The following is a 26,595-nucleotide window of genomic DNA, read 5'->3' on the forward strand; positions in this document are numbered from 1 at the left end:
GTTAGGTTAAATATGAAGTAAATGTTAGGTTAAAATGAAGTAAATGACTGATGAACACCCCCTTAAAAAGAGAGGACAAACTAGTGAGAAACATCTCTATTGTGAAGTGGTGATAAACTCGATGGGAAAACCCATATGACACCCCTATTAATGAAGCAATATTCAGAGTAATGGAAGAATTGACATGTATACAAAGTTACTGGTGGCTGTAGTTTATTAGTGAAGATGATATAATTCTGCCTATTAAGAGCCAGAAAAAGTGATGTATTAGATGAGCTAATGGTAACATACAAGCAAATGAATTATATTATTTATTGCTCACTCCATGGACCAAGACATTTGTGCATATCTGTATGCAAATAAAGAATTGTTCTGCATTCTCATCTGATTCCGTGACTGAGTACTTTGAACACATGACAATGTTTTTTTCACAAAACTAGATAAACTATCCATTGTGTGTATGCTTACAAGAAGGTACTTGGGACCTTTTAGTCAACATTTTATTGTATTTAGCTAAAAGTAGCTTCACTGACAAGTAACAAAGTCACTGCAAATTATTAGTTGTTTGATTTCAGCTGATGCAGGCATAGCCAATTCTTATGTAATCAGACATAAAAGGCACTCTATAAAGTTAAGGTTTTGGAAGCATTTCTTGGACATCTGTCAGGTTAGTAATCTACACAAGTGATATGCTTGGTTTCTCTGCAAATAAACAAATGTTTAGAATGAAATAATGTTCCTGTGTGAGTGTGGGTGGGTGTGCATAAGTGGGTCACACAGTGGATTGGCACCCTGTCCAGTGCTAGTTCTATATTTATCCTACATGCTCATGGAACAGGCTATAAGCAGGTTTGAAAGTGTAATGTAAATTTGTCTACAAATAATATAATAAATTAATAAATAAATAATTAATCAAGTGAGTACAGCAGCTCAGAAGCAGTGACCTAAGCAGTGCAAGTCTGGGGGAAGACAGGACAGGAGAGTGAACCATTAAGATGGCCACAGCTCGGCCTTTTTAAATGTTCGAAGACTGCAAGCCTGCAACTGATCTCGCACAGAGGAGAGGTAAGAGTATGGAAGAGTTTCTGAAGAGCGGCTTCATTCCCATGTGGCAGCGGACACAATATACGCACAAGAAATAAATATCAATCTTCATAGTAGATGACATTCACATAATATACTTGACATCTTAGATTTTCCTACTAAAGCCACCCCTACTTTGCAAAGTGTCAGTAATGTCAAAACCTGAAAACATGACATATCTGTAAACTACCGCAGGCATACATACTGTATTTATGAATGATTGTCATTTTTGGTAAATAATAATGTCACATGTCATGTTCTATGTAAAATCACTGCATTATTCCCAACTGAGGCATATCAGAAAGAAGGAGTGTCCAAAGATGTATTTTGTCTATAAATACTGCAGATACGTGATTTGGTTTTTAGACTAAATGTTTTCTCCTAAAACTATACAGTGGAATAGAAAATATGTAGATAAAGACTAAAATATATATAGTCTGCTATGGATCCTGCAACAGTATTTTAATATTTAATTAGAGTAATACGTAAATGGAATTATAGATAAAAAAGCATTACCAGTGTAATATAATGAAAATGGAAAGCAAAAATATTCAACAAGCTCTGAATGCACAGTTTTGTTATCCAGCAATAAATGGATCTTGTCTTAAAGAACTCTATCCGTCATCTACCTATATTCTGTTATACATTGTGTTTGTTGCTGGAATATTATTAACAATATCTGGAAACATGGCAGTGATGTTATCAATTGTTTTTTTTAAACAGCTTCATACTCCGACAAATGTGCTTGTACTTTCCATGGCTCTAGCAGATTTCCTGGTAGGACTGTGTGTGATGCCGTTTAGTATGATAAGGTCTGTAGAAGCTTGCTGGTATTTTGGTGATTCATTTTGTCTCATGCATTCAAGCTTTGATATGTTTCTTACGTCTGTCTCTATATTTCACCTGATATTCATTGCAATTGATAGATACTGTGCAGTGTGTTATCCCTTGCATTATTCAACCACAATTACTATACCAATATCTTTAATAATGGCAGCAGCAAGCTGGGGGATTTCAGCAATTTATACATATAGCTTGCTATATTCAAAAGCAAATACTGAGGGCATCGATGCTTACATATCTTCTGTATATTGTTTAGGAAATTGCATTCTTTGGTTTAATGCTCTATGGGGAACTCTGGACACATTTATTGCATTTTTCATCCCATGCACTGCAATGCTTTGTTTATATGCTAAGGTATTTTCTGAGGCAAGAAGGCAAGCAAAGAAAATAAACTCAATAACAGAACAAATGTACTCTGCAAATGAAACAAAAATCAGAATGTCAAAGAAATCTGAAAGAAAAGCAACTAAAACGCTTGGAATTGTAATGGGAGGTTTTATCCTTTGCTGGCTACCTTTCTTTGTTAACTCTGTGGTGGACCCTTATATTAATTTTTCTACACTACCTGCTGTTTTTGATGCCTTTGTTTGGTTAGGATATTTTAATTCCACTTTTAATCCGATAATTTATGCATTTTTCTATCCATGGTTTCAGAATGCTCTGCAGCACATTATTACTTGTAAAATATTTTATCAAAGCTCTTCAAGAGTTAATTTATTTTCAGTAAGAAACAAGGTAAGTGTTTAAAATGATTTAATTTCTAATATGTATTTTAAAACAATGCAGATTTTACCTGCTTCCCATTATCTTTGCTCAATTATGCAACACTGAGTTGAGTAAAAATACAATAATTATACAATAATTTTGAAGACATAGTTCTGTATGTAAATAAGATACATTGTATGAAATTCAAATAATTTAAACAGTTGCAGAAAAAAACAAAAAAATGTTTTTGTATTTTTTAATTACAATATGTTGAAAACTTTTGATATGAAAGAAAAAAATTGTAAATATAACCATAAAAATGAAAAACAAGTTGATTGCATCGCCACATTTTCAAATGTGTCATCACACATTCTTATTTTTAGCACCTATAATTAACATTCTGCAGAGACAACGGCACAACAGTGGCATTGCACATCCAAACAATACTTCATTTTATTACTGAATAAAAAATGTATTTTCAGATCCTTTAATTTTTAAGTCATTCAAAACATGCAAAAAAAATGTTATTGTCTTAGAATGTTTAAGATTAATAATATCCAATTAACACTTACAGTAGATAAGATTAACAGCTGCTAAAAAGCTTGTGAATGTAGTTTATATATATATATATATATATATATATATATATATATATATATATATATATATATATATATATATATATATAACCTGTTTAAAACTTTTATAAAGCATAAGCCAGAAACTGAAAGGAAAACAGTTTATGGATGTTACAATAATAATGTACTGTATGTCTTGAAGTAGTGATTTTAATATTTATTTCTACATCCATACAGTGCCATGGAGAAGTATCCAACTAATTTATTCCTGATTTCATCTATAATTACAATTTTTTTTTTGCTTATGTTTTTTGAGTGAATAAAGTTATGCAACATCTGCTGACACTGTGTGAATATGTAATTGCCTACTAGTTAATCCAATTAAAAGTATAATCAGAGTCAAATGATTACACAGAGACAAGAATTTTTAATTATGTTACAGATACAGTGATGTTACTGCTATACACATTTATCATTTTGTGATATTGTAACCTTGGACTTGTTTAAGGCAATGTAAAAAAATTTGCCTAATGGAGTTAAAAAAAGAACTCAAGTCACCATTTGTCTTGTGTTTGGCAAATTCAAATCTATTAATATAGTTTTAAATAAAAACAAACAAAAAGAATTTAAAAGCAATTCATATACAATATGCTGTCTTATAAGCTGCGGTGGGTTGGCACCCTGCCTGGGATTGGTTCCTGCCTTGTGCCCTGTGTTGCCTGGGATTGGCTCCAGCAGACCCCCGTTACCCTGTGTTCGGATTCAGCGGGTTGGAAAATGGATGGATGGATGTCTTATAAGCACATCTGCTTGTTGGAAATTTAAAGGCTGTGTTTAACAAAGAGATTAAATAAATAAAGTTACAGACATCTGCTCTCAAAACTCACTTATGCAGATTCAAGGCTAAAACCTCCATTTTGGGACTAGCAAGAAATCCAGCACAATCTTTTGAGACTTGCAGATGTCAGTAACAGAGCTCCACCACTGGACATATGGGATTCTGCTACTGTTGTATCATGAAAGTGTCCATGAAAGGCACTTAATATCTATTACTTTTGTGTTCTTTCATATTTTGTTTATTTAAATCTAATAATTTTAAAATTGGTATTGCACTATGATACTAATTTTTAATTTTACTGTATTGTACATTTCCATTCTAATCATCCATCCATCCATCCATTTTCCAACCCGCTGAATCCAAACACAGGGTCACGGGGGTCTGCCGGAGCCAATCCCAGCCAACACAGGGCACAAGGCAGGAAACAATCCTGGGCAGGGTGCCAACCCACCGCAGGACACACACAAACACACCCACACACCAAGCACACACCAGGGCCAATTTAGAATCGCCAATCCACCTAACCTGCATGTCTTTGGACTGTGGGAGGAAACCGGAGCGCCCGGAGGAAACCCACGCAGACATGGGGAGAACATGCAAACTCCACGCAGGGAGGACCCGGGAAGCGAACCCGGGTCCCCAGATCACCCAACTGCGAGGCAGCAGCGCTACCCACTGCGCCACCGTGCCGCCCCATTCTAATCATAAGCAAGTTTAAATATCATTTTTTAGTAAAGTCAGCAGTTAGAAAAGAAGAAATAACTGCAATGAAGAAGATGACAACTTCTAGACCAGAAGTTTTCAGAAGGTGGCCCACTGGTCACATCCAGTCCATAAAGCACTTTAATCCAGCCTGTGTTCACCCTACACAAATCCTGAAGCAGCTGACTGGGTTTCTCAATTGGCAGCCCAATTAGCAGTCTGCTAACACACAGACCTATGGAAGTACTTACATGTTAACTAAGTCAATATGTAGGTAGCATACTGTTAATCCATTATAGTAACTAAACTGAAAAACAAATGAACGCAGCATATCTAAGTCTTGCTTGCATAACAGTAAAGGTAAAAATCATAAATTTGATTACAAAAAACAAACAATTCAATTCTGTCTAGACTGGCAAATTTTCTTCTATTATACTGGACAATATGAATGCTTAGCTGTCTTGTTTGCTATTTGCTCAGATCATAGCTATGTGCAGGTTGGCTTATATAAAGCAAAATGTCGAAATATGCCATAGCCACTTCAGTGACAACTGCACTACAAAATCAGAAAGTCATAAACAAAGCATTTCAACTTATATTATGGCATATAATTATTCTATTACCACCACAGACAAAAGAAGGTAATCATCTCTGCGTCTTTTGTAAACGTTAAACAGAAGTAAAAACAACCTTTCACATATGCAAAACATTTGTCAAGCTTTTGAGGCAAGCACAATTATTGAACAATAGTGAAGTAAGAACAATAGACGTTTTGGCCAAAAAACTGCCTGTCCTCTCCCCAGTCTAAAGAAAGCAGGTTACATGACACTCACTAGTGAATTGTCTTGTGACAGGACTGATATCAAACAGCAGCTGTGAGCTTTTATTAACTGAAGGGATTTTTGAGAAAATAAACTTTTGTTTGCTCCCTATGCACAGGTCTACAACTGGTAAAATCATTTTTAATAAACTGACAGTTCTTTGAAAAAAAATGGCTTAGACTAGGCGAAACTTTTGTATATCAATGGTGAGAAAAGCCAAGCAAAATGACACCTTTTATTGGCTAACTATAAAGCTTACAATATGCATGCTCTTGAGGCAACTCAGGCCCCTTCTTCAGGCAAGATGTGATCAAATATAAATGGTGAACAACACAAGTTCATGGTACCCCATAGTAATGGCATTTCACCACATTCAGAAGTAAGCACTGGGTGCAAAATTGTGTTGAAAAATGGAAGATGACATGGATATAGTGATGAGGCTTGTAAACTTCAGTTGAGAAAGTTAAGTGTATAATATTGCTGTTCAGAGACCATTTGGAGCAAATGTCAAGAGACAAATCATAAAGTCCATGGCAAGACATACAGAGAATTTTAAGGAGAGGTTTAACAGCTTCTTCCTCTTAAAGGTAAACCCTCCTATCTGTACAATATACATTCGCTGTTTCTGAAGATGACAAGCAAAGCATCACTTTACCTGGAGTTTTTAGAAATGTCAAAATCATTTTTTTTGAAAAAGCAAACAAGGACATTATTATGACTGACTTTCAGATAAACATGACTCCTTAATTTAGATTCTCCTCCTTACAATATTTGTGAATCATCATTTTTTGTTAAATGAAACAATACTCTTTTGGATCAGTGGCTTTGTATGAACGCAACAAAACACTATCCTAACTTCAAGTGTCCTGTTTCAATCTCATTGAATGGTAGGTAAGGTCAAATTACTATAATTGTACTGCATTCACATATTGCAGTATGCAGATGGCGACAAAGCATTTTTTTTTCAGAGAGACAGCAAACAAAAGTTCTCTCTCCATTGTCAGTAAACACTGCATCTGCCCCAAGAATCTTGTATTCAAAATTATTTCAACTCATCATTCTGTCATCAGAAAGTCAAATCCAGTGTTTGCAGATGTTTATTTTTGTTAATATAGTCCTGCTCAAACAGTTACGCTTTTTAGTAGAAGCATACCCTGTACTATGAAATAAATAACTTAGGACTTTAGAGACCTGACCAAAATGAATAAGTCACTAAGAAGGATGGCTCAACGTAATATATTAAAGCAAGAACTTTTTATTTGCAGAATAGTCCATATAGTCATTATGGAAGGCTAGAACTTGCTGAAGCTAGCAAACCTGTTAGAGCTAGTACTATAGACTTTAAACATTTTAACAAAGAAGGAAGGTTTTTGCAGAATGTGATCATTAATGATGATATAATTAATGTTGGCAAATTTATACGGCTATATTGTCAACACATTAACAGTGTCGCAGGTGGCTGGGGGGGTGACCCGGCCGGGACATCCCGGAGGACCGGAAGAGGGCTTATGCCTTCCTCAGACCACGTGAGAGTGACCACCCTGGTTTATATGGGGACCATGGGTACAGAGCTTTGAAGCTCAACACTGTAGGGGCCCGTGGTCACCGCCAGGGGGTGCCCAGATGCCTTGGGAGCCCTGAATCTCAGCACTTCTGCCACACCTGGAAGTGCTGGGGGGAAAAGAAGCAGGGACACCCAGAGTGCTTCCGGGGATGCAGCCGGCACTTCCGCCACACTGGGGAGTGCCGGTGGAAGATTGCTGGGAAGCACCTGGAGCACACTCGGGTTGCTATAAAAGGGGCAGCCTCCCTTCTATCAGAGACTTGTGTCGGGAGTGAAGAGAGGACAAGGTCTGGGAGGAGAGAAGAGAAGGCGGCCTGAAGAGAAGGCATTGTGTTATGGCCAGGACTCTGGGGACTTGGGAACTTTAAGCACTTAATTGTAAATATGGAGCACCTTGTAAATAAACGTGTGTGGGGTGATTTAAACATGTCTGCCTGTCTGTGTCCGGGGCATGTTCCACAATAGCTTTAATTTCTGTGAATAATATAATATCAACGAATATCAGAGTGGAATGGTACAGATACAGCTGTTTCCAAAAACTCTCATCCTTGATGACACTTGAGAAGAAAGGCCAACCAGTGGCAAAATGAACCATACAGCTGCAGGCATCAAGGAATAATCCAAATATATATTTGTATTGACTGAGGTTTCTGGACTAGTATAGAGCAATTTAATCCATGCAGATACAGTAAATTGCAAGTAAACCTAAATTTGTGCAATATGGTAAATAGATATCCCCATTCAAAGATAGTACGACCTCTGGAAATTCATATTCTGTAAGAAAATATATAAAACAAACACTTAAATAGAGTACAGTACATTTGCTTTGATCCTGTGATATTAGTGAGGGGAGCATCTTCTCTGTTCTTTAGCTGTAACATTCACCTTGATCATATGATTGCAACATCATTATTCAGAAGTGAAATTAGTCAATATAATATATAATACACATTCTAGCTGTAGTGATTTGGTGGGAAAAAAATCATGTCGCAAAGTACTAATATTTACAAAGTGGACCAGGAGGTAAAGGTATATGCAGTACCAGAAAAAAGTGTTTTGGCATCTCAGTTTATTGATTATGTGGTTTAGACTCCTGGGGCCTCATGTATAAATGGTGCGTATGCACAAAAATGTTACTTATGCCCGTTTCCACGCTCACATTACAACGGATAAAAGCTAAACTTGACATAAAGCCACGCACATTCTCACGCCAGGTCAAACCCTTGCATACGCAAGTTCTCTGCTCAGTTTTGCAGACTGGCAGAACCCAGCATCAAAGCAGTGCTACTGTTCCTGTGTGGTTTCCATTTATTTATTTGATTCACATTCCTGACTTGGCTTTATCCAATACACTGAAATTAACCACATATCGTTTTTTAGTTTAAGGCATCTGATTGCAATCAACCTGTAACAATATAATGATGCATGGAATATAACTGCTTTAGCGTTGTTTCTCTCAGTGCACCACTCAGGGTATTTTAACCCATTGTAACTGAGTGTTATTTGATTTAAATTTATTATTAATATCTTTGCTTAGACAAGAGTGTTTTGATAATTTTCCTTCTCCCTTTTTGTGGTTTTCCCATTTATGTATTTTTGTTAATTTTTTGTAGTATTCATGCCTTTCTAGTGTTTGTTAGGCTTCAATCACAACAATAAACACTTACAGTATTCCTTAAATGTAGTCAACATGTCTTTGTTCCCTGTTTCTACCTCCTATTACATTATTATTCTGTATAATAATGTATTTGTTGTGCTAAACTCTGCTCTATATGCTAATAAAAATCCCTGTACTGAAAGATTAGAAGTATTAGAAAAAGAATTAATATTAATTTCTGATCATCCTGACAGTATGCGTACAACAAACAATAAATTATTGAGCTTTAGACAAGGAATTGGGTAATTCATTATAACCTCAGAAACAGTAACAGCAGGCTCAAGGAGAAACAATGCCATTAATAACATTATTTTGTAGTGGGTTAGCTGATGACATAAAAGATGAGTTCACAAAGTATGACTTGTAAGAAATCTTACATGTTAGTGTTAGCTCCAAAGAACAGTGGTTTAAAAAGAAAATCACTAATCATTTAATGTTCTCAATTAGTCAGTTAGTCATTCTCCAACCCGCTATATCCTAACACAGGGTCACGGGGGTCTGCTGGAGCCAATCCCAGCCAACACAGTGCGCAATTCAGGAACAAATCCCTGGGCAGGGCGCCAACCCACCGCAGGACACACACACACACGGGACAATTTAGGATTGCCAATGCACCTAACCTGCATGTCTTTGGACTGTGGGAGGAAACCGGAGCACCCAGAGGAAACCCATGCAGACACAGGGAGAACATGCAAACTCCATGCAGGGAGGACCCAGGAAGCGAACCCAGGTCTCCTTACTGCGAGGCAGCGTTACCACTGCACCACCATGCCGCCCATTCTCAATTATTAAAAAAAAAAAAAAAAAAAAAAGAAACACTGTACTTAGTAGTTTACAAATTTGTTAGTGCATTTTCTGAAAAATGACCATTGGTTTGATATAGGTAGGTCATCAATCTGGACATTCATAATTAAGCTAGAAATTAATATGCAATAAAAAAGTAAAAGGAATATGAAAGATATGAAAAAATGAATGAAATAATGAAAAAATATCTGAACAGGGTTGTTCAGGTCCTGAAAAAACTGGAAAGTCATGGACTATTAACAAAAAATTGAAAAACTGGAAAAGTTATTAAAATTCTAAAAACATTTAAATGGTACTTAAAAGTCATGGAAAATATTAAAGTGAATTCAATAATCACATATCATGAGAAAAAACACCCGATAATTCATTAATATCATTTTATGTTTTGTTCCATGTGAACATTTGTGTGAACTGGTATAGATACATAAAAGATGTTAGCATGCGCATTAAATTAATAGTGGTTAGCGGTTAGTTGGTGTTAAGTGGTAAATAGTTAGCAAGGTAAATTACATTGTGTATATTAGATATGTCACTGTGATTTATCAATCAGTCAAAATGCCAGGAAAGTAAGTTGGTTGGAAAAATGCTGACTACAAAGGATGGCTGCAATAAGACAAACCAAATGAGCATTTGGCTGGGTGTCGTTACTGTATGAAGAAGTTTGACATTGGGAATAAGGGTGAGTCTGCTTTGAAAAGCCATATGAGTGAAATTAAACATTGTGAAATAAGGAAGAGCAAGGAAACCAGTAATTCTGTTAAGAATTATTTTTGACCTTTTATGGGGCTATCGTCACATCTGACCGCTGCACCTACAAGGAGTTCAAGTGGATTAGTTGGCTATAATATTGAGACCTCTAGTTGGGCTAGTGACACTTCTACTACATCACCTTCTTTGTTTACATATGTAACTAAAAGTGAATGTCAGAATCTGAAATCCTCCTGTTGTTAAATGTGATGGGACAAGCATCATTCATACAAGTCATGGATGGGTAACCTTTTTCAGGAAATGTTTCCTACTAGTCAGAGAGAGACATAGAGTGTATGTGAATGTCCTTCCCAAGGTATACCTTAGACTTTTCACCCACAACAATTTACTACTTAAAATATGACAAAATTATTTTTATGATCACTTATTTACCTAAAGGTATTGGGTTGTTAGCACCCCAACACAGTAAAGTTTCTGTGTTTTTATGTGTACTTTAAAGTGTTCCATTTGTAAATAATGCTCAATGATTTCATGATTTCTTTGTATCCTTTGCTTGCACACTCCAAAATACTGGCACAAGCCACCTCTGTACATACCACATGTATAATGGCAAATTCATTGTCCAGAAAACAATATTTTTGCTTTAAAAATTAGTAGTCCTACCTAGAATAGCATGAATAGTTCAGATTCTTGTGCTGGTTTGTACTGGAAATGTTCTAAAACGTCCTGGAATTTGAAATGTGTACATGCTCTTTCTGAATGATGCAAATAAAGATAGGGAAGATGTGGTAAATTACCTAGTTAAGTATTTTGAAATAAAAAAAGAAAAAGTCTTAAAAAATAGAGGGCAAAAAACAAGCAACAAGAATGACACATCTGACAGCTTTCACTGAAAATTCTTGAAAAGAGAGTTACTACTGTAAAATGCAAATGTACAACTATTTGCAAAATGCCTGAATTTTATGCATAAGGATGAAAATACTTTATAATTAGTTTTAACCCTTTTTGTTAAAATTCAGGAAATTCATTAAACAATCCAGAACTGTAAAGTGCATATTATCTATCTGTTGATTTTTCTTGAAAAACATTCATTGCTGGGTTTAATTTGGGAAAATGAAAATGTGCCTTCTTTGAAAACAACATGATCGACAAATTTCAGGACTTATCTGTTGTGAATGCAAGAAAGAAGGCTACTTTTTTTGGTATGAAGCAGCATTTCAATGTAATGTGCATCAGATATGTAATGTTATTCCCAGCCATTATTGCTCTAAATTCATTAGAGGAAGCAGAAAAATTTAAAAGAATACTTTTCGAACTTCAATAGGCTTTGATAAGAACAGGAGAGACTGTTGTAAGAATGATGCAAACATGAATTTTGGTAAAACTATTTAATTTTTAATACACGTCTATTTCTAATACTAAATAGCTCTTTTAAGAAGTGGGGAATGCCACCGCCTCCATGACTGGAGTGGAGGATTTCTAGCCAGGCTGGACAACACTAGTTTTTCACTACATAGTTATCCCGCAGGAGTCATATTTAGGGACCTGCTATACCGTCTTGTGTAGGTGAAGAAGGCAGAAGTCAAGCTGGAAATAAAGAGTATGCTACACTTTGGGGTCACTGAAGAGAGTCACAGCCCTTGGTATAGCCCTATTGTTCTCATTCCAAAGCCCTGTGGGAGTTTGCTCTTTTGTTACTGAATTTTGTTGGCTCATCTAAGTGTCCTGATTTGAAACCTGTCACATGCTGAGGGTTGATAACCTCCTGAAACACCTGGGAAGAGCCTAATTCTTGACCACACTCAATATAACAAAGGGGCATTGCCAGATCTTCCTTACTGACTTGGTGAAGGAAAAGGGCCTTGTTTAGTATTCTCAGTGAACACTGACAGTACTGTATTCTACCACTTGGCCTCTGTTGTGCCCCAGCCATCTTCCAATGTCTGGCAGACAGACTACTCAGGTCCCTCAATGCTTTAGTACTGCCTGGTTAGATGACATGGTAATATATTCAAACACCAGGAAGGAACATGTACTGCATATCTGGCCATCCTCCTCAGCATTCACAATGGGTGCCTACAAATCAACCATAAGAACAGTTTATATGGGCGGACCATAGGTATTTGGGGTATGTGGTGGATGGGTGGGTAGGGAACGGGTCAAACCACAATGTTGCAAAGTTCAGGCCATTCGTTACTGGCCCCAGCTGTAAGCTAAAAGGCAAATGCAGGCTTTTCTAGGGCTGACAAGGTTCAGTTGGATACTTGTGCCCCACTTTTCACAAAGGGCTGGACCTTTTACTAGAGTTAAGGATAAAGCGAGATGGTATTCTGTGACCTGCAAACGTCTCCAGTGTTGATTAGCCTTAACTTTAGTTTGCCTTTTCCCCTTCAGACCAATGCTATGGACAGTGGTTTGGGTGTCATCTTGAGCCAGGTTGATGACAGAGGCAAACAGACCATTAAGTAACTTAGCATGAAACTGCTCGAGTGGGAGATGAGGTATGCAGGGATTGAATGGGGGGTTGTGGCATTTAAGTGGACAATTACGTGTTCAGATACTATCCGTTGGGGTGGGTGTTTATCTTGGTGACCTACCATGCTCTCCTGCAGTGATTATGTTCCCACAAGGAATTCAAATCATGGGTGACCTGTTATTTTTTAAGCCTGCAACAATACAAGTTTATTGTTCAGCATTGGTAAGGAATGCTCCATGCCAATGCTACTGCCCTCTACTGCAGGCCATGCACCAGAGAATTGTCTTCAGGGATCGACTGAAGTGCTGTAAGAGATACTAATCTGGGACAAGAGGGGGTGCTGTTGCTAATGGTATCTTCTCCTTCCCCGACAACCCTGACAAAATGCCCAGTGAGGGCACCCTGCCCTGGCGGTGATGCCCAGAGCAGGCCCCTCCTCCTCTGTTCAGGACACCATAAAGAGTGATGGCCTCAAAAAATGGCATCTTATTCACAACTAGAAGTCAATAACAAATGAGTTGCTGTGCGAGAACTCAGTGTGAGATTTTGTGGTCCACATCGTTTTTATTGTTCAATGATGCACCTTTTTGCTTTTTGTTTTAAAACAATTAAACAGCACTACTGGGTTGGTTCTCCAACGATTCTTGATGCTTCACTGTGGCTCCCTACCACTGGTCAAAACAGATTAGGGAATGTTATAATGTGTAGTGGTTTTCAGAATGATTAAAAGCAGTTAGTAGTTAGTTCAAGCAGTTGAAATTAGGTCTTCAACAAAACATGAAAGCACCAATGAGAAGGGTATTATGCAGTTATGGCTAAATTTTGTACATATGTTGCAAAATATTTTTGCATATTGAGACCATTAGATACACAAAATAAACTTAAAAGATAAATAGTGGATAGTAATAAGACCTTGAATCATGCACTGGTCAATATTTTGTATAAGTTACGTGAATAGGGATTTTCAAGCTGCAATAGATGGAAAAGCCTGTTCTCATTAATAGTTTTTTTATGGTTTCATTTGCATAGTGGCATTAAATTTGTAATATTAGCCTGAGTTTGTTTTCATAGCCATAGCTCTATAAAAGTAAAGTGCTTGGCTTATTTTATAAGTTAAATCTTTAATTATCACATGGAATGAAAAATATATTTGCACACAAATGTACAAAAATAAAATATTTACTAGATTTAATGTTTAAATAGTTTATTTTTATCTGACTTGTTTACAATTTTCTATATTGTCTTTCCTTTGAGAAATGTGAAACCTCCCATGATACTCCATTGCAGGACCATTTGTGATTCACACTTCTGCATGTTTCCTGCATATTCAAAAGAGATAATTATCAGCATGGCTTGACACATTTGGGAGTGGCAAAGCATTAAGAATTGTTTATATAAAGATTTCTGCCTACAGAATGCCAAGACCTCCATATGTTACTTTTTAAGGGAAAATGAATGTTACTGATCTAAAGGACCTAGAAGACATAGAATATTGTTTTCTTTCTGGTAATTTGTCATGTCCAAAAGAGAAACGCGCTTCAGCAGTCTATGCAATATTATATACATTTTTTATCGGCGGAATTTTAATGACTGTATGTGGAAACCTTGTGGTGATTATTTCTATAATTCATTTTAAGAATCTTCATACTCCCACCAATCTCCTTGTTATGTCACTGGCTGTTGCAGATTTTCTTTTAGGAGCAATTGTGATGCCATTCAGTATGGTCAGATCTATTGAAACTTGCTGGTACTTTGGAGATTCTTTCTGTCTCTTTCACTCAAATGTTGACCTAATTCTGTCAACTGTTTCAGTATTTCATTTGATATTTATTGCTGTTGATCGTTATTATGCTGTGAGTGATCCACTTTTATATGTTACAAAGATAACAATGCCTCTGGCCTGGTTCTTTATTGTAACAAGCTGGACTGTTGCTGTGATATATGTTTGCATTATATATTATTTTAAAGGGAATACTGAAGGTATGGAAGGGTATGATCCTTGTCCTGGAGACTGTATAATTGTTTTTAATTCAATCTGGGGGACTCTTGACACAATAGTGACATTTTTCTTTCCATGTTCTCTGATGCTTTTCCTTTACACTAAAATATTTATTATTGCCAAAAAACATCAAAAAGTCATTAGTACAATAGAAGATCAGTTTCAGCCAAGAGAAGATACAACACAAAAAGCAACAAAACATAAAGATAAAAAGGCAACAAAGACATTGACAATTGTAATAGGCATATTTATTCTTTGTTGGCTGCCATACTTTGTAAACAGTCTAATGGATCCATTTTTAAGTTACAGGACTCCTCCGATAATAGTTGATGGCCTACAGTGGTTGGGTTATTTTAACTCAGGTTTTAACCCAATTATTTATGGGTTGTTTTACCCATGGTTTCAACGGGCACTAAAACTTATTGTTACATTTAGAGTATTTAGTACAGATTCATCTTTATTATGTTTATTTCCAGAAAACAATTAGCTGTTTATTCATTTTCAGTGAAAATATAATTTAGATCTTAAAAAAAGAAATTTAAGCCTATAATGCATTTGCACATTATCTATTTAATAGCAAAAACATGATAAAATACTTTTCCAATAGGATTAATAGAAAGGTCCTGATGTTTAGGAGACGTAGGGCGCTTACTATTAATGTAATATACTAATGCAACATCCAAGAAAAATAAGGGTTGCAGGTTCTGTTGGACATGGGATATGTTATCAACAAAATGTACATTTTGTGCAGAATACAAGTTTAATAATTGCTCTTGGTTAAAGCAGCATATTTTACACTGTTACTGCCATCATTTATAATAAAAGTCGTGTAAGGAAGGTGGAAGACAAATATAAAATGCAGTGTATCTGTAGTGGAGCAACAATAAATATGTGTTACTGTATATTTCACATTATAAGATTATTTATCATGTTGATATTTTACAACCATTTTAATTAGATGGTGACATTCCAATTTGATTAAACCTCAGATATTAGAGCAGATTATACCTTAAAGAAATCTGTGTTTTTATAAATATATAAGCCTGTGAATCTGACCTGCTTTAATAGACTTCCCATTTGTTTTCAAGATTTATTATTAATATATACTATTTTATCTGCAAACAAGTAAAAATTGTCTTTAATGTAAATATATATTTCAATCCATAGACAAAATATATTTTATTAATTATTTTGAAAGTAAAACAACAGCTGAAAGGAGATATGTTCTGCAAGTGATAGGATTTTAGTGCGGTTAATTCCAAATTCCAGTAAAGTACAGTATATTCAATCCTTCTACTGCTCTGCTGCATTTCGTTGTTTACTTTAATACTATTAAGCAAGAAAAGAAGACATGTCAATAGATAAATGCACTCAATAATATATATATATATATATATATATATATATATATATATATATATTTATATAAATTGACAATTATTATAAGCATATTTTCAAGCTATTTGCTAAAACAAATTATATGTCTTACTTTTAGACTGGGGTACAATACAGTATAAATGTAGTCAAAAATATTTTTGTGCTTTGTTGAGACCGTTTTTATTTTTAAAAACTCACTGGATAAATCCCAAGTACCTGGAGATAAAATAATTTCAAAAGGAACATTTAGTCTGTTAACGTATAATTCCTCACAAATATTTATGGTAACTCCATTGAACATTTTAGTTCACTTTGAAAATGCAAGAAAAATAGTTTTCACCTTAAAATATACTAAAATATATTAAAACACTTGTTGGATAATTCTAAAATAATATGTGTGAAACTATGAATTCTGTTTTATGTTTTGTCTTGTGAGCATACTATAATTTGCTTCATTTATAGTGCATATTTAATGAAAAATTGATTACTTCCTACAAAGATTTATAGATATAAAAAACACTGTGAAGATGTCTTTGCAAATTACATTCATTGCCATATGTGTTTTTTGATCAATTTATTGTTGGTTACATTCATTACACTGGAATCTTCTGTAAAGGAAAATCCTACAATTAATCTCTGTTATTCTTTTCTGCAAGAAATGAACTGATTTTAGGACAATCATATGATTTAAAGTTTACATCATGCCTAAAGTGCCAACCTTTCAGTGCTTTGATGTTTTGAACTAGAGCTAAATAATAATGTGTTGTATATTTGATGTTGATGTTGTTTTATGCAATATTGTCATAAACCTGTTTTTCTAGTATGAAGTTTTAAAATTATATATTTAAAGAGACAAATGTATGTACTTATACAATATACATATTTTTTCCTCATTATACAAGTTTTGATTTGTACAAAGTAAAAATTCAAAATTTCTAGTACATTAAATAATTAAAACAAAAATGATTTGCTCTCTTTGTGTTTTGAATGGAGACTTTCACTTCTCTGTGGTGTGCTTACAGATCTCAAGTCTAATACTGTTTATAATTTTATATTTAGCGTAAAAACTAGCAGTTGCATTCACATGGACATTTCTTGTTACTGAAATTTTAAGTAGTAACCTGTGTGTTTCTGGTAGAGCTTTGTCTTTTACAAAGATTTTATAAAGAAACAAAGCTTGTAAACTCAAATATCCTTTCTTTTAAAATGATAGCTGCACCTCAATGACGTCAGGCTGTCACAAAGGCAGGGTACATTTTAAGATTTACATAGTTAACCAGTGAAAAGAACTTAAATCTTTAAAAAGAGTTTAAAAGCTTGATGTAAATGAATACTGCGGTGGGCTGATGCCCTGCCTTGTGCCCTGTGTTGGCTGGGATTGGATCCAGCAGACCCCGTGACCCTGTGTTAAGATATAGCGGGATGGACAATGACTGACTGTAAATGAATAGCATTTATTAAGATAATAAGTGTAATTCTACGGATGAAAATTTACAGAAGAAATATAATATATGACAAAAGAGAAAGTAGCTCAGTCAGCCAAGATTTATATTCGGTCAGGTTGTGCTTATTGCCTTTGCATTTATATATACTTGCATATGTCCATTTAGTATAAATTTTATTACTTTTTTTTTTTGCTTTGGTCATCCTGTAATACAGTGTAGAAAACTACCCAACTCTGCAGCGAACATAAAGGTAGTTTATATGACCTTTTTCAGATAAATCTAATCTCTCTCTCTCCCATGGTACAAAGCAAATTTAAAAGAGGGACAGTGGGGATCACAATTGTAGAACAAAAGGTGTGACACTTTACAGTGGTCAGGCTATTAAAATGCCCGGTAATTTAATGTGTTGGGACCTTGGCCTGCAAGAACACTTACGGCCATAAGGAGGAACTAAATCCACAAAACCCCAGGAATTCCATAGAGCACTCCTAGCCCCAGAAGACATCTAGGAGGTTTCCCCTGGAAGGAGTTCTCACTTACTGTTAAAAAGGCCCAATCAGTCTCCAGCCAGGTGAGCTTGGAGTTGAGTGTGGAGAAGAAGCAAAGGCTCCACTGGCTGGAAGGAGATACAATAACATACATTTTTCTTTTATTTTCCTATTTGGGTTAAATAAAAACATAAAACAAGCAAAGTTATCTGTATATAATAATATGGATTTTGTTTTTACCTTCTGTTCATTTTACAGTTTTTCACAATTGCTAACACACAAAAATGACATGCATAGCACAATTATTCAAACTGACACACAGAGAGCAAAACCTCTTCTCAAGTCTCTAAAACTCTAAACACATTTCCTGCTTTACACACATTTTGCAATTCAAAATGGCACTTTCTAAATGCACTGAACATGGTTCTCTGCATAAGACACAACAATCTGACATAAAGTCACATGTTTGCCATTACAACACACTGCCATTCAAAAGGACAGAACATGAGCTAATTGGCCAATATATGTGCCACCTGGCCAAACACCTCAATGGTTAATTGTTACCACTTCAATCAGGAAGTAAGCACTATAAAAAGACCACAGGTGAGCACCTTTTTTTCAAGAACAATGGAAGACATTGCAGAGAGAGGAAGAGGAAGAGGGAGGGTGAGGATGAGAGGGGGAGGAAGAGTGAGAGGTAGGGGTAGAACTGGTATAGGAGGTCATGGGCAAAGAAGACAGCAACTGTCAAATGAAATCAGAGCAACCTTAGTTGATCATGTCATCAACCATGGGCTGACAATGCAAGAGGCTGGACGTAGAGTGCAGCCCAACTTGAGCCGTTTACTGTCGCCTCTGTCATCCGGACATTTAGACTGGAGCACAGGTATGCAACCAAAATGTCTTTCACACTGTGTAGTACACCCCATGTCATAGTGTATCAGTTGGGTGACACCTGTGTACTTCATGAATGGCTAATGTCATACACTAACTGTACAAGTTTCCTGTCCAATTTACTCTACTGTGGGGGAATCTTTAGGCTGCATTGTCCAAGCCCTATATTTTTGTTTTTTGTTTTTGTAAAGGACTGAGAGACGCAACCATGATGGAGGAAGGGGCGAAATGTTCACAGGGGTACAGGAAGCTGCCATTGTAAACTTGGTCTTGGAGAATAATGAAATCAGATTAAGAGAAATTCAAAGCAACATCATCCAAGACAACACCATATTCACCAACATTCAACGAGTCAGTCTGTCCACATTGGCTCGCATTCTCAAGCGAAACCAAATCAGCCTGAAACAATTGTATAAGGTGCCTTTTGAGAGAAACTCTCAAAGAAACAAAGAGATCAGGATGAGTATATGTGGATGTAAGTACAATATTGACTGCAGCACATTACACGCAACATTGTTTCCCAGTGTACTGGATAACACCATATTGACTGATTTTAGTTCATTGTTTTCAGGGAGTACTGGAAATGGATGCTCATGTAATCCCACATGAGTTCATCTTCATAGATGAGGCTGGTTTCAACCTAGCAAAGACCAGAAGAAGGGGAAGAAACGTCATTGGCCACAGAGCCATTATAGATGTTCCTGGCCAACATGGTGGGAACATCACAATGTGCGCTGCCATCTCCAAAATGCATGGTGTCCTCCACCGTCATGCCAACCTTGGACCATACAACACAGGCCATATTCTAACATTTCTGGACAGACTCCATAACATTCTCATTCCACCAGAGCGTATGAATGATGCAGACCATGCAAGAACCCGGTATGTTGTAGTATGGGACAACGTGAGCTTTCATCATGCAGCGCCAGTCCAAAATTGGTTTGCTGACCACCCACTGTTTCTCGTGCAATACCTTCCACCATTCTCACCATTTCTGAACCCCATAGAAGAGTTCTTTTCGGCATGGCGGTGGAAGGTATACGACCGGCAGCCCTATGTGCGTATGCCTCTTGTGCAGGCTATGGAAGAGGCATGTGATGAAATTGATGTGGGTGCGATTCAGGGATGGATAAGGCACTCAAGGCACTTCTTCCCTCGATGTCTGGCAAGGGAAGATATTGCCTGTGATGTGGACGAGGCATTGTGGCCAGACCCAGCTGAGAGGCAAGATGCTGCCTAATTATTTTTCTTGCCTCTTTTTTTTCTATATACTTCTTCTGCACATTTTCTTTTTCAGTTTACTGTTTCTTCTGAGCATATTTTTGTTCGCTCCAATGTAAATATATCTGCTGTGCATATGTTGCACTGACTTGTTTGGTGAAAAATAAAAAAATAAATGCATGTGTGTGTATCTGCAAATATTTCTGTGCATGTGAACACTCTAATTTTCAACAATTTGGACTATTTTAGTATTGTGGCAGAGCATACTAAAGATGAGAGTGCTTTTCATTTTGCCCAACAGTGTGTAGTTGGTTAGACAAAAATCTGGTGATATAACTGACATGTGTGCCATTTAGTGCAGTAGTTTGATTATGATCATTATATATGTAGTTTTGGTTGCAGTGTTTCATTTTGCAGGTTATGTGAGGTGTTTTGCTCTTTGGGTGAGGTGTTTTGTGAATTGTGCTAAATGATTTGCAACAATGAGCCTTGTTGTCAAAATTGTGCTTTAGCAATTGTAAAAAACTGTAATGAAAAAGTTCTGATGCACAATCCCCTGATATTCTTTCTAAATGCAGCAAAAACAATGTTGAGCCATTGGACCAGAAGTAAGTACACATTCATTTAAGCTGACTTGCAGGTTTAGATTCTAGATTTAATTTTGTTTGTTTTTTCAATTTTGAGTTTACTGGTAATACTTCTACTTCTGCAATTCTAAAAATTTGTGTTTACTGAGTGGGTTTCCTAGGAATGAAGGAAGAAATGAAGGAAAGAAAGGAGTACTAGTTAACATTGTGTGTTACTAATGAAATTATGTGCTATGGGGAAGACAATGGTGAAGAGCACATTTGTAAAGGAGTGTATTTAAGCAATTATGGTATTAATAGTTGCATTGGGCTTAAAAAGGAAGTGATGATGAGACAGTTTCTTAGAGAAACAATTTTGGGAAAAGATTAGTAAGAGATAAAAAAAACACATTTAGCAGCCAGTTTAAAGGGCATCAGTAGGAGAAGGAAACAAGTGTGTTGTGGTAGTAAGACCATCTTAAATAGTAAATACAGATGCTTATAGAGGGCCAGTTCATATTAAACAGATGTACTTTTAAACTCATATTTAATTCATATTTCATTTTAAGAGGACTTAACTGTTACCCAAACAAATTTAAATCATGAGGGCAATACAATGCAAGATGTTGGACTTTTTAGAAGCTGGTTTTGGTCAGGTTGGCTCCCAAGAGCCTTATATCCATAAGAGATGCCAGCTCATCCAATACCCCCTGCTCACAGTTCCTAAACATAATAGAAGGTGGCCAGCCTGTGTTTTTGTAAAGAATAGACAGATCTTGTCTAGGGAAATAGTGTGCACCCCCAAAGTGGGGACTCCACATCAGAGAGGTATAAGCATGTGAATATTGGTTTCCAACCATTCTCAGAACCTTGAAGAGTTGGAGAGTAACTCTGATAAATCTGAAGTGACAGGTAGTCCCCATAAAAGTAGTAATAGTGGGAGACTCAGTGCAAAGTCTGGACTGACTTTATTAATAAATTGCAATGTTTGCCACACACCCAGTCTTCTATTTTGGTTACATTGGACATTGAATCTCTGTATATTAATCTTTACCAGGAAGCAGCAGTTACTGCAGTTCACTCTGCTCTTAATAATTTGTTCACTGTCACATCCTTTTTCTGTGATTTTCTAATTGGCATTACCCAAATTACTTTAAGATGGAACTTTTTTTATTTTCAGTATTTTTTTTCAATATAAAGGAACAGCAATCTGCACAACTTTTAGTCGGAGCATTGTGAACCTCTTGTCACACATTGGCAATTGGGAGACAGCTGAAGGGCCTAAATGATAGCAATTCCATGCCAGACCAGGGGGTGGGGGGGAGCACTGACTGTCTCTCTTGATCTTCTTGCAATCCATCCATGGGAAATCACACAGGGTATCGGGGCCACTAATGACGTCACTTCCATTTTCCAATGTCAATGATGATGCAACTTCCGGCCCCGACGACATTACTTCCGGTGACAACGATGATGTCACTTCCGGTTCCACCCTGATGACGTCATTTCCTTGACTGGCCTTTAAAGCCAACATCTTGTCTCAATAACTTCAGTTCTGTTTTGGACTCGCATCTGTGAACATTTCTGTTCAATGTAAACCTCAATTTTGCAGCACTTGAACAATATAAGGGTGGCTGCCACAAACCTTCATGATGTCCGAGACTCATTCTTGTGACAGTGGCGTAGTCAGCAGGATTCCCAGAAGAGACCGGGATGGAACCAAAAGTTTAACCAGTTGGGAGAGTACTTGGGCTAAGTTTCCAGGTGGGGGGTTCATCCAATGGTCCAGAGAGACCCGGTGCAGGCTCTGCTCCTACAACATAAAACCGGGCTGATAATTAACAAAAGGGAGAGTGTGGAAGAGACACACAGGTGTGGGCTGGTTCCTTTGGAAATGAAAAGGGCTTATGTTCTCTTGGAGGAGAGAGCTGAGCCGCCCATTGGGGTCAAGATCCCAGATAAATATGTGTTTTCCTCAAGCAGGTAGAAAAATTAATAACTTGGGAATTCGATCCAGAGAGCAAGCTTTTGCCCTCTGGGGACTGGCGGGCAAATAGCTAAGGCCATTTGAACTAACCACCTGCCGAATAGTATAGCAGGTAGCCTGTTTTATATTAAAGAAAGGTCTTCCCAATAATTTTACCCAGCCGGTCTGGGGAGACTTTCACTCTATGGAGGAGCTACTTCATCTTATAGAAACATCCAAGCCAGCCTCGCAATCTGAGAGAGCAGAACGGTCCTCTAGTGGACTCCGCAGGGATTATGTCCCACAAAATAGGTCTTTTTCACATAAACCGGAGCCTGTTCCTAAGTCCCTGTGCACTTTCGAACCCCCCGACTGTGATGCATACGGGAGTAGTCATGGTAAATGGCTTCAGAGTAAAAGTGCTCCTGGCTTCCGGCAGCAACATTTCCATTGTTGACTGCCAATATGTATTACCGTGACAATGGAAAAAAAATAAAGACCAGTATAAGATGCATACATGGTGAAACCGGTACTTATAAAATCACCCTATATTTCATCAATTATGAAGGATCGCTAAAAAAATTCCCTGTAGCGGTCCTCCCCAAACTATCCTTTACGGTGATTCTTAGGCAGAACTGGTCTGAAAATAAATTTGGTTTATTAATAACTACTCCTGATAGCAACGTAGGCCTAGTTTTAGAAAGGACTAGCTGACTCAAGCTGTCTCCATGCCATGTAACATGCCAGTGGAGAGGGATCCGGAAGACCAAGAGGTGGATGGGGAGATTCCTGGACCGTCGCAGGCAAGTATGTCATCCCCTGGTGCCACGACGAGCCGGGAGGATTCCTGCCTATTGAGCTCAGACCAAATCCTCTCTCCAAAATGCTCTTTCAGTTTCAAGAGACACTGGCGGAGGGGTGCAGAAGTTGTTGTTAATCCAACGAACCTACCAGTGGCAGGTCTGTGAATTGGCACATGCCCACCTCCTAGGAGGCCATTTGGGGACCGAAAAGACTTTAGAGCGAATTAAGCTCCAATTTTATTGGCCAGAAATCAATGAGGATGTTCACCGTTTTTGCATCTCTTGTCAGGAGTGTCAATTACAGCAAATTCCTAGGAAGGGCTGAGCTCCTCTCGTTCCCCTTCCCTTGATTGACTTTCCCTTTGAACGAATCGGGGTTGATATAGTTGGACCCCTAAAGCCCTCAGCCCGAGGACACAAATATATATTAGTCCTCATGGATTACGCTACTTAATATACAGTGGCTGTTCCATTGCACTCAGCCATGTCCAAGGCTATCGCATGGGAACTTGTAGGGGTCTTTGTGCATGTCGTCATCCCTAAGGAAGTTCTTACGGACCAAGGGACGCCTTTCACCTCGGAGACATTCAGGGAAATGGCCAAGTTACTTAAAATAAAGCATTATACCACCACCTGATCAAAGCACCGTGATGTCCCTACATTGATGGATTAAAGGCCAGAAGTCCACAAGACCGTCATCATCAAGTTCTTCCATGTGAACCCTGAATACAATGAGGACCGATTGTGAGGTCATTTATGTTAGGTAGAATGCCTAGAGGGGTGATCTCGTAGCCCAGGAAACCCTACAGATTTTATTTTTTCTCCAGCTGTCTGGAGTTTTTTTTTTGTTTTTTTCTGTCCTCCCAGGTCATTGGACCTTACTTTTACTCTATGTTAATTAGTGTTCCCTAATTCTATTTTCTAATTTATTTTGTCTTTTTTCTCTTTCTTCATTATGTAAAGCACTTTGAGCTACATCATTTGTATGAAAATGTGATATATAAGTAAATGTTGTTGTTGTAAAGACAGTGGTGTATCATCCTCAAACTGATGGTCTAGTAGAGAGATTTAATCAGACTCTCAAACAAATGCTCCCCAAGGTGGTCAGCGGGGATGGGAGGAACTGGGATTAGCTCCTTCCCCATGTACTCTTTGCCTATAGGGAAATCCCACAAGCCTTTATGGGGTTCTCTCCTTTTGAATTAATATATGGACAACAAACCTCAGGGAATACTGGATATTTTAAGAGGAGGATGGGAAGGAGAGGCTCTTCCCCCTACTAATATATTAGAATATATTGCGCAGTTACGCAATAGATTTGGGAAAATTCGTCCAATATTAATAAGTCACATGGAGGAGGAGGAAGCAGCTCAGGCCCATTATTATGAACATGGGACGACTCTCCGAGAATTCCTTCCAGGGGATCGTGTCATGGTGTTAGTTCCTACCTCTCACTCTAAGTTGCTAGCCCATTTGCAAGGCCCCTATGAAGTTAAGGAGAGGAAAGGGCTCGTCGATTATTTGGTGAAACAACCCAATCGTCGACCGAGTGAGTGGGTTTGTCACGTAAACTTACTGAAGCCGTGGAAGGAAAGGGACCCCGAGCCCTCCTCAGCCCCGCTCACTCTTTGCTCAAAGTAATAACCTTAACTTAGGCCCTGAATTAACTGATAGACAGAGACAAGAGCTCGAAGCAGCTATCTTGTCCGTCCCGGAGGTTGTGAGTGAAAAACCTGGAAGGGCCTCCCTGGCAGTATCGTGTCCTTCCATTTGTGTTACATGGGGCTCCTGCAACTTTCCAGCGTCTGGTGGATAAAGTGCTCCTTCCCCATAACATGTATACTGCTGCCTACTTAGATTACAATGGTCATTTATGCCAGCACATGTAAGGAACACATATGCTGGGAAAAGCCAGAATCAATACAAAAACATTTTTTTTTGGTTTAAGAGAAGCTAAATATTTAGGCTACCTAGTGGGTCGCGGTATCATGAAACCACAGTGTTCAAAAGTAGATGCCATATTGAAATGGTCCCGTCCGTGAACCAAGCAGATACAAGCATTTCTCGAATTAGCATGGTATTACCACCGGTTTCTACCTTGTTTTTCAGAGAGAGCAACGCCCTTGACTGTTTTAACAAAGAAGAGGGCTCCAAACACTGTGGTATGGAATAATAAGACAGACGCAGCATTTTGTGACCTGAAGCAGTTCCTTACGTCAGCACCTAAATTAAAAGCACCTGATTTTTTTCACTTCCTTTCATACTCCAGACAGACGCTTCAGACACAGGCTTGGGGGCCGCGCTGAGCCAAAGCGTCAATGGTGTTGAACACCCCATCATGTACCTGAGCCAGAAACTGTTGGATCAGGAAACTAGGTATGCGGCAGTGGAACAGGAGGCCCTTGCAATTAAATGGGTGATTACTCAGTTAAGGTACTACCTCTTGGGCCATGAATTTACTCTTGTGATGAATCATGCACCCCTACAGTGGATGGCCCTGCATAAAGAGTCTAATCCACGGGTCACTAGGTGGTTTCTTGACCTACAACCATATAAATGTTCGCTTGTTCCTCATAAAGGCACTCTTCATGCCAACGCTGATGCTGTTTCTCTAGTCCACAACCTCTCGATCAGGTATGCCTGACTTGATGGGTCTCGGCCGGGGTGGGTGGGGTGGGAGGGGTGGGGGTTGGGTTTAGTATGTTACACATTTGCGATTGGGAGACAGATGAAGGGCCTAAATAGTAGCAATTCCATGCCAGACCAGGGGGCGGTGGGATGCACTGACTGTCTGCCCCAAACCTTCATGATGTCTGAGACTTCTTGTGATACTCTGTATGGCGGAATTTGAAGAGTTACATGTGTTCTCAGCAATGAACTTATTTTATGAATTTTGGGGAAGATACATAAATTATATCTTCATTCTGTGGAGAGGTACACAGAAATGTGACCCCAATCTACATTTTACTATTTGTTCAAGACCAGATGATATCTGTTTTTTGGGGGTACTGATCAGACTATGTCATGGAACGCACTTCACTCTATTTTTAAAGGCAG

At 37.7% G+C, this 26,595-nt stretch overlaps 2 protein-coding genes across 2 annotated transcripts; both read left to right on the plus strand.

Annotated features, from left to right (window-relative positions):
- The first annotated feature begins 325 nt into the window (after positions 1 to 325).
- On the plus strand, positions 326 to 12,772 carry LOC114649465 (trace amine-associated receptor 13c-like). The gene is made up of 3 exons (XM_028798956.1): positions 326 to 341; positions 1,643 to 2,661; positions 12,698 to 12,772. Exons 1-3 carry the CDS (start codon positions 326 to 328, stop codon positions 12,770 to 12,772), a joined length of 1,110 nt encoding a protein of 369 aa, XP_028654789.1.
- Positions 12,773 to 14,230: 1,458 nt separating this feature from the next.
- LOC114649466 (trace amine-associated receptor 13c-like) lies at positions 14,231 to 15,265 on the plus strand. The gene has a single exon (XM_028798957.1). The coding sequence runs from the start codon at positions 14,231 to 14,233 to the stop codon at positions 15,263 to 15,265; it is 1,035 nt and encodes a 344-aa protein (XP_028654790.1).
- The last annotated feature ends 11,330 nt before the right edge of the window (positions 15,266 to 26,595 follow it).

The sequence above is a fragment of the Erpetoichthys calabaricus genome, chromosome 3 (assembly GCF_900747795.2).
Source record: "Erpetoichthys calabaricus chromosome 3, fErpCal1.3, whole genome shotgun sequence".
In the NCBI taxonomy this organism is placed as follows: Eukaryota; Metazoa; Chordata; class Cladistia; order Polypteriformes; family Polypteridae; genus Erpetoichthys; species Erpetoichthys calabaricus.

Excerpts from the sequence above, each read along its gene's own strand:
- LOC114649466 (XM_028798957.1), top strand. The coding sequence starts at position 14,231 with ATGAATGTTACTGATCTAAAGGACCTAGAAGACATAGAATATTGTTTT.
- LOC114649465 (XM_028798956.1), top strand. Across the intron at positions 2,662-12,697 it reads TATTTTCAGTAAGAAACAAG|ACCAATGCTATGGACAGTGG; the intron begins GTAAGTGTTTAA and ends TTTCCCCTTCAG.